General features: G+C 39.0%; 6 protein-coding genes across 6 annotated transcripts; 3 read left to right on the top strand and 3 right to left on the bottom strand.

Moving 5' to 3' along the window:
• Positions 1–540: 540 nt before the first annotated feature.
• Positions 541–5,640, top strand: GCK72_010739 (uncharacterized protein; the record flags this gene model as incomplete). Its single annotated transcript, XM_003111659.2, has 10 exons — positions 541–614; positions 677–811; positions 923–989; positions 2,981–3,130; positions 3,601–3,717; positions 3,904–3,963; positions 4,021–4,133; positions 4,187–4,461; positions 4,663–4,790; positions 5,281–5,640. The coding sequence occupies 10 exons, from the start codon at positions 541–543 to the stop codon at positions 5,638–5,640; spliced, it is 1,479 nt and encodes a 492-aa protein (XP_003111707.2).
• A 4,041-nt stretch (positions 5,641–9,681) lies between these two features.
• On the top strand, positions 9,682–12,112 carry GCK72_010738 (uncharacterized protein; the record flags this gene model as incomplete). Its single annotated transcript, XM_003111549.2, has 6 exons — positions 9,682–10,128; positions 10,238–10,396; positions 10,479–10,562; positions 10,618–10,951; positions 11,524–11,891; positions 11,945–12,112. 6 exons carry the CDS (start codon positions 9,682–9,684, stop codon positions 12,110–12,112), a joined length of 1,560 nt encoding a protein of 519 aa, XP_003111597.1.
• Positions 12,113–13,284: 1,172 nt separating this feature from the next.
• Positions 13,285–14,474, bottom strand: GCK72_010737 (uncharacterized protein; the record flags this gene model as incomplete). The annotated part of the gene is made up of 4 exons (XM_053728009.1): positions 13,285–13,497; positions 13,576–13,813; positions 14,198–14,337; positions 14,403–14,474. 4 exons carry the CDS (start codon positions 14,472–14,474, stop codon positions 13,285–13,287), a joined length of 663 nt encoding a protein of 220 aa, XP_053587586.1.
• A 297-nt stretch (positions 14,475–14,771) lies between these two features.
• GCK72_010736 (uncharacterized protein) lies at positions 14,772–19,836 on the top strand (the record flags this gene model as incomplete). Its single annotated transcript, XM_053728008.1, has 13 exons — positions 14,772–14,867; positions 15,054–15,185; positions 15,266–15,327; positions 15,377–16,274; positions 16,330–16,486; positions 16,536–16,758; positions 16,804–16,982; positions 17,029–17,851; positions 17,901–18,151; positions 18,204–18,346; positions 18,398–19,105; positions 19,154–19,534; positions 19,585–19,836. The coding sequence occupies 13 exons, from the start codon at positions 14,772–14,774 to the stop codon at positions 19,834–19,836; spliced, it is 4,305 nt and encodes a 1,434-aa protein (XP_053587585.1).
• Positions 19,837–19,992: 156 nt separating this feature from the next.
• GCK72_010735 (uncharacterized protein) lies at positions 19,993–20,346 on the bottom strand (the record flags this gene model as incomplete). Its single annotated transcript, XM_003111768.1, has 3 exons — positions 19,993–20,115; positions 20,159–20,269; positions 20,320–20,346. 3 exons carry the CDS (start codon positions 20,344–20,346, stop codon positions 19,993–19,995), a joined length of 261 nt encoding a protein of 86 aa, XP_003111816.1.
• Positions 20,347–21,789: 1,443 nt separating this feature from the next.
• GCK72_010734 (uncharacterized protein) lies at positions 21,790–22,520 on the bottom strand (the record flags this gene model as incomplete). Its single annotated transcript, XM_053728007.1, has 3 exons — positions 21,790–21,976; positions 22,021–22,107; positions 22,153–22,520. 3 exons carry the CDS (start codon positions 22,518–22,520, stop codon positions 21,790–21,792), a joined length of 642 nt encoding a protein of 213 aa, XP_053587584.1.
• Between the last annotated feature and the right edge of the window lie 1,592 nt (positions 22,521–24,112).

Here is a 24,112-nt window from a genome sequence, read left to right as displayed (position 1 = left end):
TTGCCTTCTCTGAGTGAGTATCAGTATTGTGAAGTGATTCGTTCTGGTATCTATTTTTCTGTTCTGTTACGTGGTATAGGAATCTTATTAATCTGGAAATGCCAAGTTACTCAATCTTTCGCTTCGTCGAACTATCTATAGAGCTCTATATATTTTAGTTCATATTTCATTTTCATTCTCCAATTTGTCGTTTCGTAAATCTGTTCATTCAGTTTGACTAATATATTTCAAGTGCATGGTTTATCAAACAAGGATACGTCATTGCCATCTCTCATCATGATCCTTATAATAACAAACGGAAATTGAAATTGAACCGAAAAAGAGAAACGGCGAAAAATTGGTGATGTCAAAGGACCCCATATTTTTCGGGCGGGGTGCGAATGTATGGGTGGGAGAAAGAGGCAGTTGAAAGCGGAAATGAAGAAGGAAGTGTTTTTTGGAACGGGAAAAAATCTGGGGACCCATGTGCATGATAAATGAATTGAGAAAGACAAAGATGAATAATTGGGAAAGAAACATCTGAAAAATTTAATTTGCAGAATGTCATCAGTTGCATCGAAACACGCATTGCTCATTGCTCTCGGTGGATTTTCCATTGCAGCTCTTTTTGTTTGGTACGTGAAGACGGGGAAAATTCCAGATGACGTGAACGTTGTTATTCTCTTTCTTTCTGCAGGTACATCAACAAAAAGGACAAAGGTGAACGCGAAAAGAAGAAAGTGAACGATTTGGTGACGAATGGATCAGCAGTTCGAGCTGAAAATGGAAATCTGAAGAAAGCACAGAACGGACATGCAAATGGAGCTCCAGGGTTAGTCAATCCGTCGAATTTAAGCGATGTTGACGTCATTGGCGCCTCTTGTCTTCTTCTATTTTTCAGAAGATGACGTCATTTTTTTTTCTAATTCACAAACATTTTCAGCTCGATCAGCTCCTCGAAGTTGCAGAAGGCAAGAGATGAAGAAAAAGCAACAGATGTTCCAGTTCAGGTGAGACCAGTTTTTGTTGCTGTAAATGTAATTGAATTGTATGACTGGATGAATAGAGAGAAGACTGAAAAGGCCATGTATCTTTCTCACTATTTTCAATTAGACAGAGTTGAATAGAAAAACTGCTCTCAGTAATGATGTCAACAAGGTTGTCTTTTTTTTAAATGTAAATTCGTCGGACCGTTGAGTAACGAAAAGTAGGGAGAGTAACAAAAACAAGAATCTTGAATTTCAATGATCATGTTTATCCTTGAAAGTAGAGGATTTCGAGGGAAACCTAATCTGATAACACTTCAAGAATGAATGAATACTGAAATAGATGAAGAGAGTTCGAGAGAATTGCGAGGGATGAAAGTTTAGATTAGGATTAGGTTTTTGAGCAGAGAGTGCAAGGATGAGCAGAGAGTGCGAGCAACATGCTTAGTTTTGATAGATACAGAATTATAGGAGTTCAGTTCACGTTCGAAATCTGTACACAAAGACAATGAATTATAAATAATGTGGTGCACTGATGAGATTGATATGAACTCCTCCGTTCCTGATAATAGAGAATATTGGAAGTAAGTGCAGTACGGTCCTCTCTCATAACAGTGGTAGAAAGGGGAAAACTGTATGTGCGTAGAGGTGGCACACAGAGATGTTGGGAAGTGAAAATTTTCTTATCCGGAAGTCGGAAGTTGGAAGTGATTTTTCTTATCAGGAAGTCGGAAGTAAAAAACACCCGGAAGTCGGAAGTCGCTATTAGATTTTTTCGCAAAGATTCAAAAACTTCTAGAAAATGTTCATAAAATTCGCGAAAATCAGTGGAAAATTAGTTTTTGGCTGAAGAAAAGCCTATTTTCTGTCCTTTTAGACCATTTTTCCATGTATTTCTGCGACATTTACTTTTCCGAAATTTCACCGTTATGTAATGACAGAAGTCGGAAGTAAAATTCCTTATTCGGAAGTCGGAAGTAGGAAGTCGGAAGTGAAATTTCTTATCCGGAAGTCGGAAGTTGGAAGTGAAAAAAAAACCCGGAAGTCGGAAGTCGGAATTCCCAACAACACTGGTGGCACACATAAAACATTTGGGGAGATTCTTGCAAACAGTTATTTATTACGCAGGGATCGTAGTGAAAGAGAAGAAAAGAATAGAGAGAAAAAGGCGAGTGCCCTCTAGGTGAAATATGAATGGAAACAGAAGTCCCTGTTCTGGAAGTGAACTCCTCATAATAGTTCCTTCTTTTGTGATAATCAGGACAGTACTCAGAGTTTTCAAACTCAACTTGACGAAGTATTTTTTGTAACACTCACTGGAAGGACACATCTTGAACGTCTTTTGTGAATAACATTCAAGATATGATAGCTTTACGTGGATCTATATAATGTTCCTAGTGATAACAAAGAGTGTTATGAAAATTTGCCAAAATGTTTTCTTGTAGTTAAAAATTCCATTTTTTGGCAAAAGACATTGAGATGCGATCTCTTTTCTCCTGTTCTAATGTTTATTCCTCCTCCAATCGCGCCCTTTCTCTCTTTTCACACAGAGAATGTCCCCCGGCGTCCTGTTGAAAATTCGAATTTTTGTTGTTCATCGCTTCCACCACCAACACCTCTGTTTCTCACTCTTTTTTTTCGTTTTGATGATCCTCTTCCCATTACGTAGGTAGAACACGAGGACAGAGAAAAAACTGTCGATTTTATTCATATTTCGAGTGCATTTTTAGGTTGAATTTTGATTTTCAAAATTTATGAAAATTGCTCATTTCCATCGAGACGATCAGATCATATTTCACGAATGATTTGTTGCACTTTTTCTATAAACACCTGAAATTTCATTTCCGATCAAATTCAAAGTATCTGAAGACAAAACAAAAGACCTCTTTCACTTGTCATCTCTACACACGTGTTTTTCTGTCTCGAGTCATACAGTTCTCATGAAAAATAAACAATTTAAAGAGTTGACAGAATCGATCGATTTAAAAAAGAAAAATCAACTCTCCATATTTCAGAACGAGAAATCATCGATCGAAGAAAGTAGACAGAAGAAGTCGGCCGAGAAGCAAGAAGTAGTCACCGAGAAGGAAGAAACTGATCACGTTGCTGCAGGAGACAGAATAACAGTCCAAGAGCAACAAAATCAGGAAGAAAAGGAGAATCAGGTAGAGATTTCTTGTACAATCGATTATTATCACTTTTCTCGTTTTCCCAAAGCTAACTCGAAGAAAGATTACTGTAACAAATCAGAACTGCTGTAGATGAGAACTCATTTAAATGAAGGTATTCACGATCTATAGTAAAGAGGAAAAATACGGTTTATCGCAATTTTTCAAATGTAAAGGTTTTTTAAACTGTATCTCGTTTAAAACCGTATCTCGTATTAGTTCGTGAATTCCCACATATCAAGTGAGCTCTCTTCTGTAGTTGTTCTTATTTGGACAGTTTCGATTTGTAGCACCACTTTATTTTTCTCCTTTTTATTCTTCTTTTTCCGACATTTTTCATAGAAAACGGAGAAATATAGATGGTGGTGGTCGATATTTTTATAGCCTGCTCACGCGGGCAATTCCCGCTTTCCCTTCTTCACAACTTGACACGATTCTTTGTTTTTAAAATGTCAAAACTTCTTCAGAACACCGGAGCTGAATCAACTAAGGAAAAAGAAGTAGAAATCAAGGAATCTGTGAACGAGGAGCCGAAGGAAGTTGTCGAGGAACAATTCATCAAAAAGGAAGAACCGAAATTGAAAGTGAGTTTAGATCAGGACACTGTATAAAATAAATAGCTGTATTTTGTGGATTGGGTGCTTATTAGGCTGAAAAACCTTGCAAAAAGTTGTGCACGATTTCACAATATTACATAAATGAAAAGTGTTCGTGTTATGAGAACCCGGATACCACTTACAATTCTTGCAAATAAATAACTTATATTACAGTCCACTCCAGCTTCATCAATCAAAATGCCATCGAAAACTAAGGTACTCGAGAATGAGCAGGTAACCCGTCAACGTGGTGTACGCTTTCTTATCTTTAACCACGTACAGTTTTTCCAGATACCAGAAGAACCAACACCGACGAAAAGCTTCGATGCCTCATCTCCACTGAGTCTTGATATTACAGCACAGATGTCTCCAGCCGCTTTTTCGTGGAGTGAAGAGATGGAGAAGTATTTTTTTTAAGAGTTAAAATAGGACCGAAAATCAACTTTTTTGTTTTCAGGAGCTTCAACGAAGAAGAGTTCCAAATAAATGAGTCAAGTGATATTGATAGATCACCAGCATCACCACACAGACATGTGCAGTTCAAGAAAGGAGGATCAGGAAAGAGTAACAGTAACAGAAAGGGAAGAGGAGTAGCAGGAAAAGATCATCATCATAGTCATCATTTGAATTCACACAAAGAAGAGAAACATGCTCCACTCAAGAAGGGACAGAGACGATTGACAAAAGAGAAAAGCGTAGAGGAAACTCCAGAAAAGCCACAAAAGAAAGTCGGTGAGTGTTCTTTTCAACTCAAATATGACCTTATTTTTCAACAATTTCAAAAAATTACAACAAAACACAGTAGATTTTCCCAGTATATATTTAGGTAGAAATCATACTTCAGATGTTTTCTGATCTAATTTGAAACTCACAATTTCTGCTGTGCAAATGCTTTTGAGCTGAAACTTCCAGTTGCAATAGCTTTTTTTTCAGCCGTGAAGCACCAGGAGGTCGTCGACTCGCCAGACGTCTCACTCAACCAAACAATCGAAATTCAGCATCCGGAAGACGAGAGTTACGAGAAGAGTGGATCACCGGGATCGGATAGTCTGAACAGTGAGGTACGCTTCTTGTTTCTTTTCTTTTCAACAACTTTTAAAACTATATCGCACGGACCATTAGATTTCCTTCTTTATTACGAAAGTAAACGTTTCTCGACACATCATATACTAATCATTCCCATCCCTCATTTTCTCTCCGATACAATATTGGTCGTAAAACGGTTACTTGTTTCGAAAAACCGAATGACCTTGTTACTGCCCGCCGTGTCAAGATTGTTGAAAACCAGGAAGAAAAATATTTCGACGAAACGGCTGATCAAAGCGAAAGATCTTGAGAAGGGCATTTTGCTGAAATGTGTGGTCAATTTGTCAAATGATAACGAGACAATGATGAACAAAAATGTAGAAAGAGATCAAGAGAACTAAAATAGAAGCGAATAGGTAGGGGCACCGACTTTTCGACGGACAGTGGTCTGATACAAGTCAGAAGGTTCCAGATCGTATTCTTCAGTTTTTTGAGTTGCTGTTTCATCCTCGCAACAATTTTTAGACGGAGTGGACCACGAACAATCGTTGCAGTGTCTTTCCTCTCCGTATTCAAACCCTCAAAGTCATCTTAAGATTCCCATCTAATTCGTCCCTTGTAACCCGATGTTGCCAATTTGATATTGAAGGTGTCTGCAACACTGTCGATGATTCGAAAAGGAGAGTGATGAATCGTGCCAACGGCGGCATCGTTTACTATTTCTACTACTCATCGTTCCCTCTCCTCCACCCTCTTCGCCTTCTTTTTCTTTCTGTCTGGCATCGTCGGCACGTTGCCCTTTTGACAATGTCGTCTGTCTCACCTTCACCGCTTGCTTCGTCATCGAATAGTGCCAATGCTAGACAATGGACAAGTAGACATTGAAAGAGAGAAAGAAACGTAGAGTATTGTAAAACCATTTGTTGTGACAAATGAGCTTATGAAAGGGGAAAGTACACATGACCCGAGCAGGAGACATTGAAATCATATGAGAGAAACATCTGGTTCTTTTCTAGAAGAAAGAAAAGGAGAGAGATCAACGCATCTCATTCGGAAATCTTTATTACTTCTGTCGAGTCTAGACTCATCTTTAAAGAGATCTTATTCTTCTTGTCTTTTGTGTTTCATTTCACTTCTTTCTGACAAAGATGGTATGTAAATGAGATGAGGCACCTTTTTATGGGCCACCCATGAAGATCGAGAAGATGTCAGGAATTAATTGCAGAAGAAAGAGGTAAACCGAAGACCAATTCTCACACACACACACACACACACACACACACACACACACACACACACACACAACAATACGAGAGTATTTATCATGGCAACATGTTTTCTAAGAACGAAATACCGTTGCCTTCTCCTTCTTCCGAATTCTAATGGCTCTTTGTTTCCGTGTATATGTGCTGCTGTCTGGTTAGTAGCCTGTGGAGTGTGTGACGGCGACGAAACTTTTCGAAAATCAAATCAAGCAACATGTTTGTGTTGTGTTTTGGTTGGAAAGATGTGGACTCGTGTGAGATGGAAGAGAGTCGCAAATTGTCTGGGGTTCCGTCGTGATTAAACCAATTTATATAAATTTCGAGGCGACAGTGTGAGAAGGGAGTCATATGGCGCCCCCTACTCTACGACCATGACAAACGGCTGGAGTCCGATGGGTTGTAGACAGATGGAATGGAATGTTGGAGAAGTGGAAATAGAGAGAAAGAGAGTCTGGCACCTCCTCCGATCACTTTTCTCTCTCAGCTGTTTTTTTTTGACGACTCACGTGGATACAGGCAACCGGCAGAATCGGAAAGGTGTTTCACTGATCTTTGCCATTTTTCGACATGTGCTCTTTGTTTAGGTCATAACCCTGTTGTCGGATGTACTTTAGCTGACCAAAACCTAAATATTCTGGAAACTCAAGATTCAACCCCTGATTTTATTTCATTTCTTGCGTTTTACGGATCCTGAAAATCGCCCAGTTGACCACAGAAACATGAGAACAAAGCGTGAGAATTCCCAGCGCTAAAACTTGTATTCAACCCATCAACTTTTGTCCTATATGGAGTTGACTCAACATGCAAACTGAACGAAATGATGTCCCTGACGTCTAATCGCTCCTCTTTCTCCCCTCTGACCTTGTAAGTACCCCCTCTTATCAAAAGAGAATGGTCCCGTTTCCCTTTTTATGTGCAACAGTAATCGGAACGGTAAACAAACACTTTTGAAGACTGATATGTATTGGGGTGGACCGATGATTTCCGCAACAATATTTTTCACAGCGTGCTACTGTTTACCTTCGTAAGAAAAACTGCTACTCGTCCTGTCTACTACTTGAATGCTTATCTTGATTCTCTACGATTAACAATCGTTTATTCTCTTTCTCTTTTTGATTGGTGCGAGGTTGGGAACAGTTGAGAAATGGGGTGACCTTTGAAGGAAGTATCATATGATTTTGAGTTTTGACCTCTCACACTTTTTTGTTATTATTTTTCCATGTGACAGTACAAGATAACACGGCGGCGCCCTCTCCCCGGAGACAACCCCATAGATAGATTGAGATCTTTCGATCGAGTAAAAGAGAAAGAGTTGCCCTTTTCTCTTTCATTTTCTCCCCCATTTCATCTCTTTTTCATTCGAAAGTTGGAGATGTACAATGCCAATCGAGGTGCGGTCCACCCGTATTCCATTTTATTGCAAAAAGTGATAGAAATATGACCTTTATTGCCCACTTCTCTCCTCATCATTCTCATCGGCCTCATCCAATGCTCTGTCCCTCTTTTTGTGCATCTCTTCATTTTAGTGTATGAGAACCTGACAGGTTGGTGCTACATTTCGAAGGAAAAATCAAAAGTTCATTGAGGTTTCTCAATATAACATTAAAAGGGGAGGATCAAAGTTTTTGTATACGTAGGATCGAGATCGTAGCCTAAGATATGAGGTGCTATCCTCTCAGCTAACCAATAGTACAAGGTTATCCAAGAGCGAATTACATCAAGTGATATTGTCTAGAACAGACAGCTGGCTGGAAATCAAAGTTCTTCTCTTGTCGAGGCTGACGGTCACAATATCGTTCTTGTTCCTTCCCCTCTAGACACTTGACCAAAATGTTTATTTTTTGTTTGTTTTTCTTTGTGAGAAGCTAGACAGGGTAACCTTCGTTTCTGTCTTTTTTCAAGTGAAATCTAAAAAGAATACATTTTGATCTTTTGAACTTTCATACTGTAGAGTTTGAACTGGCCTCATTTTTTCTATTCTTTGTCAAATTACACATAAAGATCACACTGCAAGGTAATAATTGGGTTGAATGACTGATAAATACTCTTTCTTTTGTCTAATAGTCGTTTGCTCTCTGTCTCACTCGTCTCCAACTGATAACAAATAATGTTGCCATTTTAGGATGAAATAGTATAGAATACGAAGTGTCGCAGGCATCTTCAGACAGTTATTCGTGTTTTGTCTCCCCCTTTCGTGTCGACCCATCTGATTTTCGATATGGAGCTGTCATTATCAGTGGCAGAGTGAAAGAAGGGGACGATTGATAAAACGAATTAATCAACCCGCAAAAATGTTGCGATTTTTGGGCAGAAAAGTGCATTTTTTAATGTGAAATTCACCAATATTCATCGAAACAATTTAACGAAATCATGATGATAATTTTTGTCACAGATTACTTCCAATTATCGATAACTGAGCAAGTTTCTGAAAATGAGTTTAAATAAATGTACTGTTGGCAGTGCGCGAACAAATGGACGCAGAACACACTGCACACATTCTCGACTACAGTAGTTCGCGCCGTAAATCGACACTTGGTCAAATTCAAATTTTGAATTTTATTTTCATCTTTTGTCAAGTTTCCGTGTTCTCGTAGCAAAAAAAACCCTTCTATTATGAATTCATTTTTATCTGTGCATGGGAAGACCGCGCCGCACTCGCGCGGCGGCCACGCCCACTCCCATTTTAACGCTGCGTTCCATTTTTGAACACTGCCGCAAGAAATGGGCGTGGCCGCCGCGCGAGTGCGGCGCGGTCTTCCCATGCACAGATAAAAATGAATTCATAATAATTTTTTTCTCCTGTTGCGCAAGCAGCTATTTCATCTAGTAGTCCAATGTTCCGCCGATTTTCGTCGATTTTCGAAAATGCCCCCACCCACCTCAAACTTCCGAGTTCTCTCATTTTCTCTCTCGCCTATTTGCCCTTTATCTTCTCGTTGTTGCAAAAAAGCGAGACGAAGAGAACCAAAACCGTTTTCTCTATCTATCCCTTTTGATTTCTTTTTCGTCGTCGCCATCCGCCGACCTGGGAGTAAACGTAGACACACGCACTTTTTTTCGTTTACCAAAAATTTTGTCAGCTGTCTTTGACCGCACACACGCAACAACCGTCGTTTTCTTTCAAGTTTCTCGTACTTTGACTTCATTTCATGCTATCTGCACTCGATTTTTCTTCTCTCTCCCCATCTGATTCCACCTTCTTCTGTACCTTCTGCACCCACCATGATCACCGTCTATCTGCGGCCGCGATCAAGCTCCGCCCCTAGAGGGCAGTGTATGTCTGTCTGCGCATCGTAATAATTTTGCAAAAGTGGTGAACATATTGGTGGAGGTTGGCTTTCCTAATCATTTTCATCGGTACCTTCGTGCCCATCCTATCTCATTCCATTCCCCGTATACCCTACTCACTTCATAATCAAATCTATACTTCTTCGTCTCCGGTGACTCTACCTTATTGCTCTCTGAAGATCCTCATACTATTGTTTTGACTGTTCAGGGCGAGCCCTCAATAATTCGCGGCATTACTTCAAGGTTCTCACATCTATCTTAAATACAAATACAAATACAAATACAAATCTTTGATTTGTGAGAGCCACATCATCTACAACAAGTTACTCGATTTCGCACCCATCTCACCATTCTCACCTCTTCAAATCACCGAATGCTGACGTCGGCACCCGTATTCGTGCATCCGACGCAGTTACCAACTCATATTCCACCACCACCAGTTTTCATAACTTCTAGTGGAACTCTACTCTTCCCACCCGGATTCCTTCCTCCGCCGTTTCCGGCTGTTGCTGACGAAGAGGAACTTCACGAATTCATAGGAGCCGCAGAAAGCTGCAGCTCACCGGAACCAAGTGAATCGTTCATATTCTCAAGTTCATCAAGTGACGTATCAGTAGCTCCTCCATTAGAAACTATATCGTTTAGTAACGTTACTCTAAATCTATTTTCACTAACTGGAGAAGAAGAAGAAGAGCTGAAAATGTACGCGAGAATACAAGAAGAGGTTAAAGTGAAGAGGCACCGACGAAACTCGACGACATCATCAGGATATGGGTACAGTCTACCGAGAACACCCACTACTGAGATACTATTTGATACGGTTTGTAATTAGGCTATAAACATTAGAAAAGGAAATTATTATGGTCCGTGAGATTCTCCGAAAAAATTATAATTTTGATTTTATTTATCTTCAATGTTGTATTTTTCAGGCTTCTTCGCAAGATTCTGGACGGGCCACTGGACCACTCGCCTCGCCACATGATGAAGGACTCACCGGAACGGAAGAAGACTTCTTGCCAATGTACGAATTTGAAATTCCAAACAGTCTCGTTGGATTGATCATCGGAGTGAAAGGAAAGACCATAAAGGTAATTTATTCACGGCAATTGAGGCAATACTCTTCCTCATAACTACGCATTCCTAATGATGTTACACAATTATGAATTATAGGAGCTCAGTCAACGTACGAATGTTCGTATGTTAATACGCCAGCACCATGCACCAGACAAGTCGAAATCTCATCAGATCTGTCAGGTAAGAATCAAAAGATCAAACGAACAAGGGGAGATCGTATCTAATATGTTTTTAGGTCCGTGGTAAGAGAGACGAGATCAATCATTGTCTCCAAATGCTCCGTCGTCGTTTCCCACCAGCACGCTTCCCAGAACTGAATCTTCAACCAGTTGTTCCCCCAGTTCTGCCAAACAGTAACTTTGACATGCTGTCAACTCAACCAACATGGCTCACACTTCCGGAAGAGATCAAATGTGAAATTGCGGTGTCCTCGATCATTAATCCATCTCACTTCTTCGTTCAACAACCCACTCATGCTACATTCCCTTCGTTGCGCCATCTCGATATGTACATGGGATCCCTTTATGGAGAACAATCGAACCTTCCGGAATTGCCGATTCCATGTCAAAGTAAGTTTGTTTCGATGATACATAATGATTAGAGCTGAGTGGAGATCAAACTGTTAACGTGCACAGATAATCATCTGACTTTTAACGCCGTTTTTTGAAGTTTTTACAAGGAGAGAAAGTGAGCGTATATTTTATTTTTACGACACCTATCGACAGTTTTTTCTAATGCCTAATCGCGCGATTTGTTTCTCTTACCGAGACGGTAATTAATCAAGAGGCCGAAAAGTTGTCAGTTTTGAGACGACGCGGCTATCAAGCATTTTGATCAGTTGGTTGCCCTCCCCCTCCCATCACTTGGTCGATTTTTCGATCTGGATGAATTTTGACAGAATTAGAAAGAGGGGAAAGAAAGGGAGAAATGAGAAGATTGATGATCATTAGACATGGGTAGTGAAGGGAAGAAGTGAAAGAGTCAGTTGTCCTTGTTGCACTTTTAAAGATAGAGATAGACAAGTACTAAAATGCACTTTTTGATTAGCTCCTTTATTTCTTTGCACTTTTCGAAACCGGTTTTTGTGTGAAAGGAAAAAATCTTAGTACAAATCATTAAAACTGATGATTTGAAGTTTCAGATGGACTCTTGTGTGCTGCTCCAGTTGGAAACTCGTGGTTCCGTGCTGTCACTGTTCAATACTATGATGAAACTGATGAGGTGTTTGTCAAGTTTGTCGATTACGGAGGATACACTAGAATCGCTCGCCAAGAGTTGAGACAAATTCGTACTGATTTGATGTCACTTCCATTCCAATCATCAGAAGTCATGCTCGCCCATGTTCGTCCAGTTGATGGAACGAATAACTGGAGTGATGCTGCGATGCTTAAATTCAGAGAGTTGTGCACAGGAAGAGTTATCGAATGTAAAATGGTCGGATATTCAGCAGAAACCCGCATACCAATGATTGAGTTGTATGTGACAGTGAAGGAAGGCAATGAGACACGCGTACGTTCTTACTAAAGTCTAATTAAGCCATGTTTCATCAATTGTTTTTTCAGGAAGTTCGATTCGATCAGATTCTCATGGGAATGGGACTTGCTAGAACAGCTGATCCATCCAAAATGTCTCGTATCTCCTACCCGACAACTATCAAAGATGCAGGAGATGTTCACATGAAGCGACCTTCATTCTCATCGCAGACTTCACAAACTGCAGTTGTTTGCTAAAATTGACTTTATTTGTCTATTTTTTGCCAAATTCGTTCAATGTGTGTTTTCATCGGTGTACTGTGCTTGCGATGCCAAGTTTTTTGAGACGACTAATGTTATTTTTGGAACTTTTGAACAGAATCTCATCCTGATCTTGTAACTAGGCTATTCCAATTTTCTAGCATCGCACAGGTACTCGCATTGATCTCAACATACATTTCACTCTTTCCAACACCACTACGAAGTATTCATTTTTTTCTCTTCTCATCATCACAATTTGCTTTTCTCTCCGGCTGTTCTTCTTTTTCACCTGTAACAATCTAAACGTCACGTTTGGTTTTTATTCGCTAACCCAGTCCCATATTTTTATTGTTTCGGTAGTATTCCTTCCCCACATAAATTGTTTTTTTTTCAAGTTCGAGGTGGACTACGGTAGTTTGTCTGTTTTGAAACCAATATTTCCATCCTCTTTCCTATCCTTCCTTCCTTTTTCGCTCCCACCCTATCTCTTTTTGGTAATGTTATTTTGTTTCCGCTGGTGCCAAACTTTCATTGGGCCAATAATCTCTCATCAAATAGTTGGCTGCTTTTTGCCTATAATCGTTATAGTACTCAATGCGTCGTCGCTTTGCGCGTTTATTCTTGTTTTCTTCTGTTTTTTCTTTTATCTTTATCTTCAAGCATTCACAGAATGATTCCTTGTATACATGCACAGAATGACCTGTTTTGTACCTACTGTTGTTTTCCTTTATTCTTTCCACTTCCCGAATGCCTAACCGTTTTCGCATTAGGCGATATCGGTCCTTCTCCCGGAATCAACTCGTTTTTATTATTTGTTAGCTCCCTTTCGTTTTCCCTTTTCCTTACTATCCATTCTTTCTTTCCCTCGTCCCTCCCACACAGATCGTCTAGTAGCCTCTATTTAGGAATTTTATGGTTTTGAGCCCTCCCTGTCAGACCGTTTCACCAGGTTCTTCTATCTTTCATATCCCCTCTCTTTCTATCATAAACTCGTTTCCCTAATTTTTCTGTAATTTCCGACAGTTTTCTCTATTTGTCTTCACATCAAACAACTCTTTTCTTCGATTGTAATTCATAAAATTACATTTTTTATTATGCCGAAAAGTCAATAAAAAGTAGAAATACCTATAAAAAAAGAAATAACAAGTGCACATTTGCAACATAAAAGACTACTTATCAAATGGTTTAATCCGTTTTCTCATGTATTGGTGGTCCGTAATATTGACGTCAATGTGTTTCGAAATGGGAGAAGTAGATCGAGTGACCATTTTGGGAGGAGGAGGAGGGGGTGGAATTGGAGCAGAAGAAGAGACAAAAGTACTAGAATTGGTAGAAGATGATGAAGACGTGGAAGGGATTGATGGGTTGGCGGCAGCAGCGTTCTGGAATAAGTTCTATGATTTGTTTATTGAGAAATGTATGAACTGATTATTTCATTCATTGATCTTGAATAAACTCACTTGAAAATGATCCATTGCTGCGAAAACACACGTGGCAGTTGTCGAATGAACAATTGGATCGCAGTTCTCGTATCCAATTGATTCGTAGAAACGACACTGATCTTCAGTTGCCAGAAAACCTTCATCATATCCGTTTTCCATCATCCATTTCTCCGTTTCCAACATCAGATATTTACCGAGTCCGCGGCCTCGCTGATCCTTTTTTATCATCACTGATTCGATCCAGAGAGCGGTTTCACTAGAAAGAAAGATATGGTTTCTAGGTTTTGGAAAGGAAGAATGAGAAGAAAACAGGAATATTTCAGATGAGGAGTTTTTCATTGACGTGAAGAATAGGTAGTAAAACCACTGAAATGGAACCGAGATTTCAGAAACTTCCTACCGAAACCAAATTTGCCAAAACTATGTAATTGGTAAGCTCAAATAGAATTCTATTTTTCAGTAGCTCAGTTGAAAGCTAAGAAGTTGATAAAATTTAATCGAAAAATTAAGAGAAGTTGTGCAGATCTACATTCTAAACATTCAGATTTTTTAACACTTTCCGGACAAAAAGGAGTTTTTTGAATAAATTCCGATTTTCCTAATATTCAATTATCCGCTGAGAATCAGAAAATCAACTTACCGATTCGGAAGACGAGTAACTCTTGAATGCCCAATGATCTCATCTGTTTCCGTTTCCAGCAATAGAAATGACATCGGCGGCGTCTGCCGACACGATTTCCGTTGAGAATGTTCACGGGAGCCCATACTACGTGGCCATTCCTAAAATTTTCATCTTGAAAACTAAGAAATTTTCAAAAGTACCATAACCCGTCAACTCAACTTACCGTATTCAGAAACGTGGCACTTTTCATAAGAAGATCCTCTCGATCATGAAGAGTAACGAAGGAAATTGTCATTTTATAAAAAGATTAAATAGATCTCTCAATACTAATCTTCTAATCTACATTCACACTTTACACCGTTATCCTGCTGGCCTAGAATTGTTATTCTCTTCCATCCGTCTCTCGTTTCTACACACTCTCTCGTCCTCCTACTCTTCTTCTTTTTTTCGTTTTGGCTGTGTGCCAACTAATTCTTTATCTTGGTTTCTGTACATTTGAATTTTTACTTTTTATACCTTGTTATTTATTCGCAATTAATCGATAATTATGTTACAATTTTTTTTCGTTTTTCAGATCGAAACAACACAGAAAATGGCAATGTTCGAGACATTAACTCAGTTATGTCTCGACATTGTCCATATGAAGATAAGCCCGGCGGAGGGATTTGAGAGGATTCTGGTGGAGAAGGTATGCATTTGAAAACTTTCTAATTAAATAAAAATAAAGGTCTTTGTACAACTTCCATTGAAATGACGCTCAAAGTTCATTTTAAAGTACACCTTTCCACACATGTTTGATCTATCTGTTGTTTTTTTAATCAAAAATAATGACTTTTGTCTCAAAATGCAGAATTAAATAGAAAATTCATTGCAGAGTGATCGAGAAGCCATCAGCTCGGAGCTCATTGACGTGCTCGTGCTCACAGAGCCGGAGAGCGAGTTCGCGGAGAACGCGAGTACGTCGAAGGCTAACTTCGAGTCGTTCGTTCACCTTCTCACGAACACCGTAAGTTCATATTTCTATCTTCACTTAGTTTCTAATCAATCAAATTTCCGATCATCCCCGAAGAAATCCTCCGCCTCGAGCTCGACTGCTACAAGAAAGATGATCACAATAAGGCGCTGATTCGACTCAAAACCAAAGTCTAGTAAGTCGATTCGTTGCAAAAAAACCTTCAATAATACTCCTTCTCTCAGTTTCAAACAAGCAAAATTCAATTTGTTCCGAGAAGAATCTGAAGGATATTCAAAATTAATAACAGAACTGATGGAGTCGGCAGAGAATGGTCAATCGAATGACGACTACGCGAAAGTGATCAAAAATCGAGTGTTATCTCTGATCGGACAATTCAATTTGGATCCGAATCGTGTCACTGATATCATTCTGGAAGTGTTCGAAATCTTTCCCAAACAAAAACTCTTCTTTATTGAACTTCTCAAAGAGATCGATGTGGTTCCAGAGTACCTATGCTCAATTCTTGGATTCAAATACACATTCTATCAGTCGGATAAAAAGAAGACACCGTACTCGTTGTATGTGTTGACTGCATATCTTATTCAACACGAAATGATCGATTTGATGAAGATTCTGGCTTATATGATTCCGAAATTAGAAGCCATCAAGGAGGGACATCGAGCAAGAATGACGAATGCACAGGAGAGAGCATCCAAAGCGGAGACCATCTCGACGGCGTCTATCCCAATTTTAGATTCGAGAGGATACGAGGAAAATGGAATGGGACCTGCGGCAACATCAACAATCTCTTTCACAACTGTAATCCAACTCCAAGAGGACGAAGACGTCAAACTTTCCGAAGGATTCAATGAAGAATCAGTCCTCTCCACCAATCAAAAACTCGGTCTTGCATGTGCTCTTCTCGAGAATGGAAACTGGAAACAAGCTCAAATGCTCATCGACCGTCTCCCAGAATACTATGCAGTTCAAGCGAGTCCCCGTCTCTGTCGTGCACTTTGTAAGATCATCGAGAGAGCCATCGACGATTTCTATCGTCAGAATTGTACATTGAACCTGTTCGGAGACTTGACGAAATCCAAGAAACCAGTATTCGATGATATGGGAAATGGATTGAAACCAGTGAGTATTGAATGAAAAAGGTGTCAAGTTAATAAAACGAATTGAAAAGTTGCAGATTGAAAGTTGGGATGATCTCGGGCAATTGGCCAGTGTTCTCGCTTACTTGGGACCAAGATTGGCGTATCGAGCAACTACAAATATCAAAATTCTTCGGCTATTGACTGCATATTATCAGAAAGTGGAGAAAGATGAGTTGCCGAAAGATGAGAAATGTAGGATTTTCAATTCTTCTTTTGCCATCTCAATTCAGTCATTTTTCAGTGAATCAAATCTTCATCGAAGTTGTCTCTGAATGCCTTCTACCTTCTCTAACTCTATCCGATACGAATGTTGCATTGAGTGAAGAACTCTGGCAACTTCTTCAACTATTCCCGTATTCATGGCGTTATTGGATGTACTCGAAGTGGAATAATGAGACTGCTCGACACCCCGAAATGCATATTATGAAGGGAAAAATTCACGGAAGGACCAAATACGTTCTAAAGTAAGTCGGTATCTTCTGAATACTTTTATCTTCATTTGTTTTCAGACGTCTCTCGAAAGAAACAGTGAAAATGATGGGTCGACAACTAGGAAAACTGTGCCACATTCATCCATCTACAGTACTTTCTTATCTTCTCAGTCAAGTTCAAACTTTCGATAATTTCATCGGTCCAGTCGTAGACAGTTTGAGATATTTGACAAGTTTGGAGTTTGATGTTCTAACTTGTAAGTTTTCTGAAAGTTAACTCATATCTGGATTTAATATTTTCAGACTGCATCATTTCCCAACTCGCGGATCCATCAAAACAGGCTCTCAAATCGACAGATGCTACAATTTCCCCTTGGCTTCAAGCTCTCGGAACTCTCGTTGGATCACTCTATCGTAGATATCCACTAGAATTGAATGGAATGCTGGATTACGTTCTGAATCAGCTGAAATTATGCAAGAGTTACGATATGCTTCTTCTCCGAGAAATCATTCAAAACATGTCATGGATTGAAAGTATCAGTGGAGCAACAAAAGAACAAATTGAAGCACTCGGAGGCGGTGATCTTTTGAAACAAGAAGCTGGTGGATACTCGACGGCGACAAAGAATCGAAAAGCAGCACAACGTCTTCGAGATGCTCTTCTGAAAGGAGATCTGGCTGTTGGATTGTGTATTTCAATTGCTCAACAAAAAGAACACATTATGTATAATGAAAGTGCAACACTTCCATTGAAACTCGCCGGAAAAATGGTTGATCAATGCAGTGATACATTCCAACAATTGGTTTCATTTTTGAGTGTTTACATGAGAAATGAGGACTTTGCGAAACGAGTTCCCTCTGTGCGTGAGCTTCTTTCTGAGTTCTCTCTGGGAATGGAGGCAACAATGTGTCTGGCACGACCCACATTCTTCTCAAAGATTTTGGATAACTATGATTTGGCGAAGAAATCAACGAAGGCTGCAGTTGATGAAGCAGGACAAAAAGCACGTTTGGATACTCACCAGAAGACGGAAATATTCACGAATGCACTCGAATCGCAAGTGGAAATTGTGATGAATGAGTTGAAAGAAGTGTATCCTGGAATGGAAGAAACTGCTCCTGTTAGGTAAAATTTAGAAAGTGAGAAGTCAGCAAATCTAATTCATGTTTTCCAGATTCTTCGCTGTCTTCTGGATGCTTACAATGTACGATATCGAAGTACCAACATCTGCTTATGACAGAACTTTAGAAGCATTAAAGAAGGCATCAAGAGAAGATAATCATGGAAGTAAAGGCAAGAAAACGGATAAGCAACTTGAGAGTAAACTGCGAGAAGAACAGAAGAGACAGGTGGAACACGTGGAACGATATAAGGCGTGGTTGTCGAATCGAAAGGATGCTTTGATTGAAGAGAAGTTTCATAACTGTAAGTAGAAAATATCGATATAGCTTACGAGCCAAATATTAAGCACTTCCAGCGGTTATCGAAGTACTCATACAGCAGTGCATTCTTCCACGTGCCATTTTCTCGGAGCTCGATGCAGTTTTCTGTGGACAATTCATCAAAATGCTTCATGAAATGCGAACGCCATTCTTTCCCACCATAGTTATCATGGATCGGGTATGCATACTGTTAGTTCTGGAATTGCATCTCATCATTTTTTTCTTTCAGCTATTCGAAAACGTTATTGCTCTGATCGCTGGACTCACTGAAAACGAAGCAAATTCTTTGGCTTGCCTATTCGAGATTCTTCTTTCTATGTCTCAAAGGTGGCATTCTGAAAAGGAAATTTTTGAGAAGGAATGTGCTGGATTCCCTGGAATGATCACAAAACAAGCAATTGAATATCAGACGTTCCGAAAGTTATGCTACAGATGGCAGAACAGATTCGTGTACATGTTCAAAGCTGTTTTGACAAAAGAAGACTCGAATTATGTTCTCATTCGAAATAGTTTGATAATGATGACCAAAATGACTTCTGGATTCCCTGTTATATCGCATTGCGTCACTACAATGGAGACTGTTGCCACGAAACTGAAAGATAGAGAGAAAGGAAAACGAGATGATCTATCACTGAAAGCTGCTTCTTATGTTGGAAAACTCAAAATGAGAAATGTGAAGATCTTCGCACAAAATTCGGATTATGCTAATGTTGCGAACAAAAAAGTTTCTACTGCTGAGAAGCCGAAAAAGAAAGAAACAACAGAGAAAACAGATGGAGAACCAGCAGATAAGAAGCTGAAGGTCGAGGGGAAAAAGAATGGAACATCTGCGGAGAAGGCAACGAAAGAAGAAGTACAACAGAATGGAGGAGCATCTGGAACAGTTGAAAAGAAGACGACGTCAGATGAGAATAAGGAGAGGAAGAAGAGACCTGGGGTGAGTTAAAGTCAAGAATCTTAAATAAATAGTTTCTTAAAGTCTCAGAAAACGTCCGCGCCATCTGCTCCGAAGGAACCCAAAAAAGAGTCAGATAGCACAGAAGACGGAGAAAGGATAACTCCAAGTCCTCCGCCAGCCAAAAAGACACGAATTGGGGATCGTTTGAAACGTCCGGAAGAAGAAAAGAAAGATGATAAGGAGCCGATTAAAGATACAGATTCTGAGAAAGGAGAAAGTAAGAAGAAGAGGGAAAAGAGTCGAGAAAGAAAGGATAAAGATCCGTCTGGAAAAGAGAAAAGATCAGAGAAGGAAAAGGAGAAAAAGCAGCATAAAGAGAATGGAGAGTCACAGAAAGATCAGAAGATTTTGAAAGATCAGAGACAGAAGAGCAAGTCGGAAGAGAGAAAAGAAGTGGCTGGTCCAACGGTAAGCTTTCATGAAAACTTATGATTTTATTCTAGATTCCTGTCTTTCAGCTCCCGGAAGCTCCTCCGAAGAAAGACGAGAAGAAAAGCTCTAGAAAAGCGATAGAATTCGATTTGGAAGAAACACCACGACCAGCTTCATCATCATCTTCATCTCGAAAAGAGAAAAAAGAAGAGAGAAAAGAAGAACGAAAAGAAGAAAGAAAGGAGAAGAAGGAAGATCTTCCAAAAGCATCCAGAATCGCTGAACCAGTTCGTGAGAAGACGAGTGGAAGAGATCGTGGACATCGGACATACAGATAAATGAACAGACACATATCTTTGTTTTGTTTTCCCCCGTTGTTTTTAAATGATTCGAATCTCATTTTCTGTTACCTACGAGGTTTTTTTTCTGTTTGGTAATATAATTTTTATTTATTCTTTAAATAACATATTAGTTTTTGTTCCAATTTTGACAACTCATTGTTTTTCTTCCTTCTTTTCCAGTTCATTTATCTCTTTCAGAAGTTCCATCCATAGCTTCTCTTGACTACAAATTGCATCGTAGGCAGCCATCAGTTGTTCGATTGAATACTTGACGGCCTGAAAAAGGAGATCATTATTGATCATGAGCAATTCTCCCAACCTCGTCATCTTCCACACTTCCAACTCCCAATCCACGTAGTGCAGCTGCAATTTCAGATTTCTGAGTTCCAATACTCTCGATAGTCGTGAACACTTTTTGACGACGGATTTCCTGAAAATCTGATATTGAAAAAGGAAGAAAGTTGAAAACTGAAAACTTACAAAGATATCGACTTCAGCAGAAGTCATGTTTGAAGGATCTGAAAGTTTTGAATTCAAGAAATATCGAAAATCGATAGGAAAGGAATAATTGGTACGTTCAGTGTCCTTGACTAGATGGTATTCTCTGCGTCTCTTCACTCTCTCGAATATGTAAAAAGGGGGTAAACATTTAATTGTTCTTTGGATACAAATGAGAGAAGAATCGAGAAATTGGAAGAAGAAGAAGAAGAACTCATGACTTGTTCTTCTCAGAAACATGATTGCTATCTGCCTGTTTTCGTTGTTGTTCGTCCAGATGTCCAGATTTCGAAATGGTTGAAATGTCAGTTGACTATATTCCATAGTGATATCTAAAGGTCACATCTTCCAATTCATGCATACAGTACCGCCCAAAAGGCTATCAACTTTGTCTGTTTTCAGTGGAAAATGACCAACTTTGAGAGTGTGCCATAGTAATTTTGATTGTCACACCAAGAACATTTTTAATGTATCATACAGATTGAAAGTAGAGCTTCATTTTTGTAGTTGATAACTTTTTCGTACGACCAATCCCTGGAGAGTTATGGTCATTTTAAGACGACAGCTCAAAAATTGCACTAATTTGCACTGAAATTGGTCGTTTTGAGGGAGTAATAACTTTGTCAGTGTGTAACTTGCTAGGGAGTGTCCGTACAAAAATGTTGTCAACTTCAGAAATGAAGCTCTACCCTTGATCTGTATGATCCATTAAAAATCTTCTTGGTACGACAATCAGAATTACTATGGCACACTCTCAAAGTTGGTCATTTTCCACTGAAAACTGACAAAGTTGATAGCCTTTTGGGCGGTACTGTAAGTTGACACATTCGAGAAACGAAGAGATTCAGGATTACGGTATTGAGATTTAAAAAAACTCAGATTTCGTCCCTTTAGTGAAGTTTGAAAGTTCGTGTCTGCACTTTGTACTTTCCCAATCTGGTTTTCATTTTTCGTCGTTTTTGTAAGATCCTCGGGAAGAAATTCGGCAAACACAAAAATATTGTTCATTTTGATGGTTTGATGTATACTTGTCCAACAGAGTTATGCGGAAATAAAATTTTTGAAAAAGGAAGACGGAAGAAGGAAGTCGGAATTTTGGTTCCGAACTCGGAAGTCGGAAGTTAATGACGAATTTGAGGAAATTTTTTCTAGTCATCACTGAAAACGAATTTTGGCGTTATTTTCATACAAAATTTCATCAAAAACCATCAAAATTCCGCCAAAATTCCGTCGAAAATTCGAAAATTTTTGTAAAATTTTTGCACGAAAGTCGGAAGCGGGAGGTCGTAAGTAAATGTTGTTAAAAGGAAGTCGGAAGAAGGAATTCCGCACAGCTCTGTTGTCATAGGTACAATTCTCCGGAATATTCTCGAATAATTTCAAAAAATAAATTACAGTTTAATGACTTCATTTTCTCAAATCAAAATTCAGAAAGATTCCATTTCCTTCTTCTCACTCTCCAACATATTTCACATTATCCGCAATCAACGAGAACTGAATAATCGAGTTAGTCGATGCCAACTGAGCCAAACTTTTTCCCAAATCTGAATCCAAAATTGGCTTCGAATTCTTCTCACTGACTTCTCCGATACAATAAGCAAGGCGTGGTTGGAACTCTTGGCCACGAAGTCTGAAATTTCTGCACGAAGGCAAATTTGAGAGATTATGAGATGGAGATCTTACTGGCGACTGCATAGTTGTTGGAAGTTGATGACGACGTCCTGGAGAAGAGTGTCAGATGAAAACTCGTCTACGAAGTTTGATTGGACACTGAGAATTAGAACAATTTGTTGAATGAAAGGACTCAACAATTACCGTCTCTTACAAACATCAAGATAGAGTAAAATGAACTTGACATGAACCATCGTCAGCGCTTTTCCCGTACTTTTGACACTTGTCGCCGACCCAGTTCGTGTTGGAATCGAAGTGAAAGAAGAGGAATCAGATGATGTGGCAATTGAAGAAGCAGCAGAAGAAGAGGCATCTGGCAACATAAAATACTGATTTGGATGTGCCGAATCCTTCAAAATTTTCATTTGATGGACGACTGGAGACTTGTTTTTTTTCTTCTTCTTCTCACTGGTTGTCAGACTCTTAATCTGACTAACGAGTACTTGATCTCTGATATTTGAACAACTACGAGCAGTTGATATCACTTCGTTTATTAGAGGTTCACATGCCATTGTCACTGTATAGACGTGATAAGTTCCATCTGAAACTTGGATGATTTTCTTTTGGTTTTTAATAAGTTCACTTAGAAACTGAGACGTTTCGCAACTATTCCATCATGAAATTTCACAGTTTCAAAGTGTCCCAAAGTCATGTTCCTCTCTAACCTTCAGATTTCTCACTCGCGTGTTTATGTGTCGAAAACTGATAATTCGAATCAGCGATAAGTTTCAATACAGGAGGAAGATGTTCTTGACTGAAATTTCTCTATTTTTAGATAAAAAAGATAAAACGAACCCTGTGAAATGAACCACTTCAGAAGTCATTCTTTCTTCTTTTCGTAAACTAACACCAACGGAAAATGGAAATAATTCATGAAAGGAGGGAAGGAAATACAGCGTTTTTTGGTTATAAGGAAACGTGAAATCCATTATCTTTGCTTATTTTTTCCAGCGTGGTGAAGTTTGTAAAAGTGAATTTTGAAGACAAAAATGAGTAACTTCCCACACATACAGTACCGCCAAAAAGGTTATCAACTTTGTCTGTTTTCAGTGGAAAATGACCAACTTTGAGAGTGTGCCATAGTAATTCTGATTGTCACACCGAGAACATTTTTAAAGTATCTTACAGATCAAGAGTAGAGCTCCATTTTTGTAGTTGACAACTTTTCTGTACGGACTCTTCCTAAAGAGTTATGGTCATTTCAAGGCGACAGCTCAAAAATTGCACTAATTTGCACTGAAATTGGTCAATTCGAGGGAGAAATTACTTTGTCGATATGTAACTTGCTAGGGAGTGTCCGTACAAAAAAGTTGTCAACTACAAAAATGGAGTTCAACTCTTGATCTGTATGATCCATTAAAAATGTTCTTGGTGTGACAATCAGAACTACTATGGCACACTCTCAAAGTTGGTCATTTTCCACTGAAAACAGCCAAAGTTGATAGTTTTTTGTCCGGTACTGTATATAACATCTCACAGATAGATCACACAGTTTTCAGATTAGAATTGGACACGGAAATGCCTTGTGCCTCAAAATGAATTAAGTCATTCTAAAAGAAAGTCTAGAAAACCTCAAAACCGAGGGAAATAAACTAATGTTTTATGGGAAGAACAGACGATAACCATGCGAGTTATAATGTTACAGAAAGATTGAAACATGAAAAATCTAGAACAAGGTAAAAAAGTTTGAATAACATATAAAACAGTTTGTGATATGCAATAAAATTAAAGAGAATCGTTGAACATAAAAATTTGATATCTCTCAAGAGCGTTGAGATATAGTGCACCGAACTCTTGCTCTTGGGGGGGCACCTCTATTAGAGGTTGTACGGTATCCGTGTAATGACGATGAAAAATGAAATGATTTCAATTACAAAAATTTGAAAATGCATAATTGATAAAGAGATGAAGTGTACGATTTTCTGGCGTTTTACGAAATGCTGTTTCTTCTTTTCCGTTTCAATTCGCTTCTTTCCAAACTCCTCATTTCTTGAATCACTTCAAGTACTATGTAGTTTTTGAGTAGTAGCTCATATCCTGGGAAAAAGAAGAATTCAATGGTCTAATTCGAATCAAAAACTCACCTAAAATATATGTGTATTTT

The sequence above is a fragment of the Caenorhabditis remanei genome, chromosome III (genome assembly GCF_010183535.1).
Source record: "Caenorhabditis remanei strain PX506 chromosome III, whole genome shotgun sequence".
NCBI lineage: Eukaryota > Metazoa > Nematoda > Chromadorea > Rhabditida > Rhabditidae > Caenorhabditis > Caenorhabditis remanei.
Note: the sequence above shows the minus strand (reverse complement) of the source record. Positions and strands in the feature narration are given on the sequence as shown.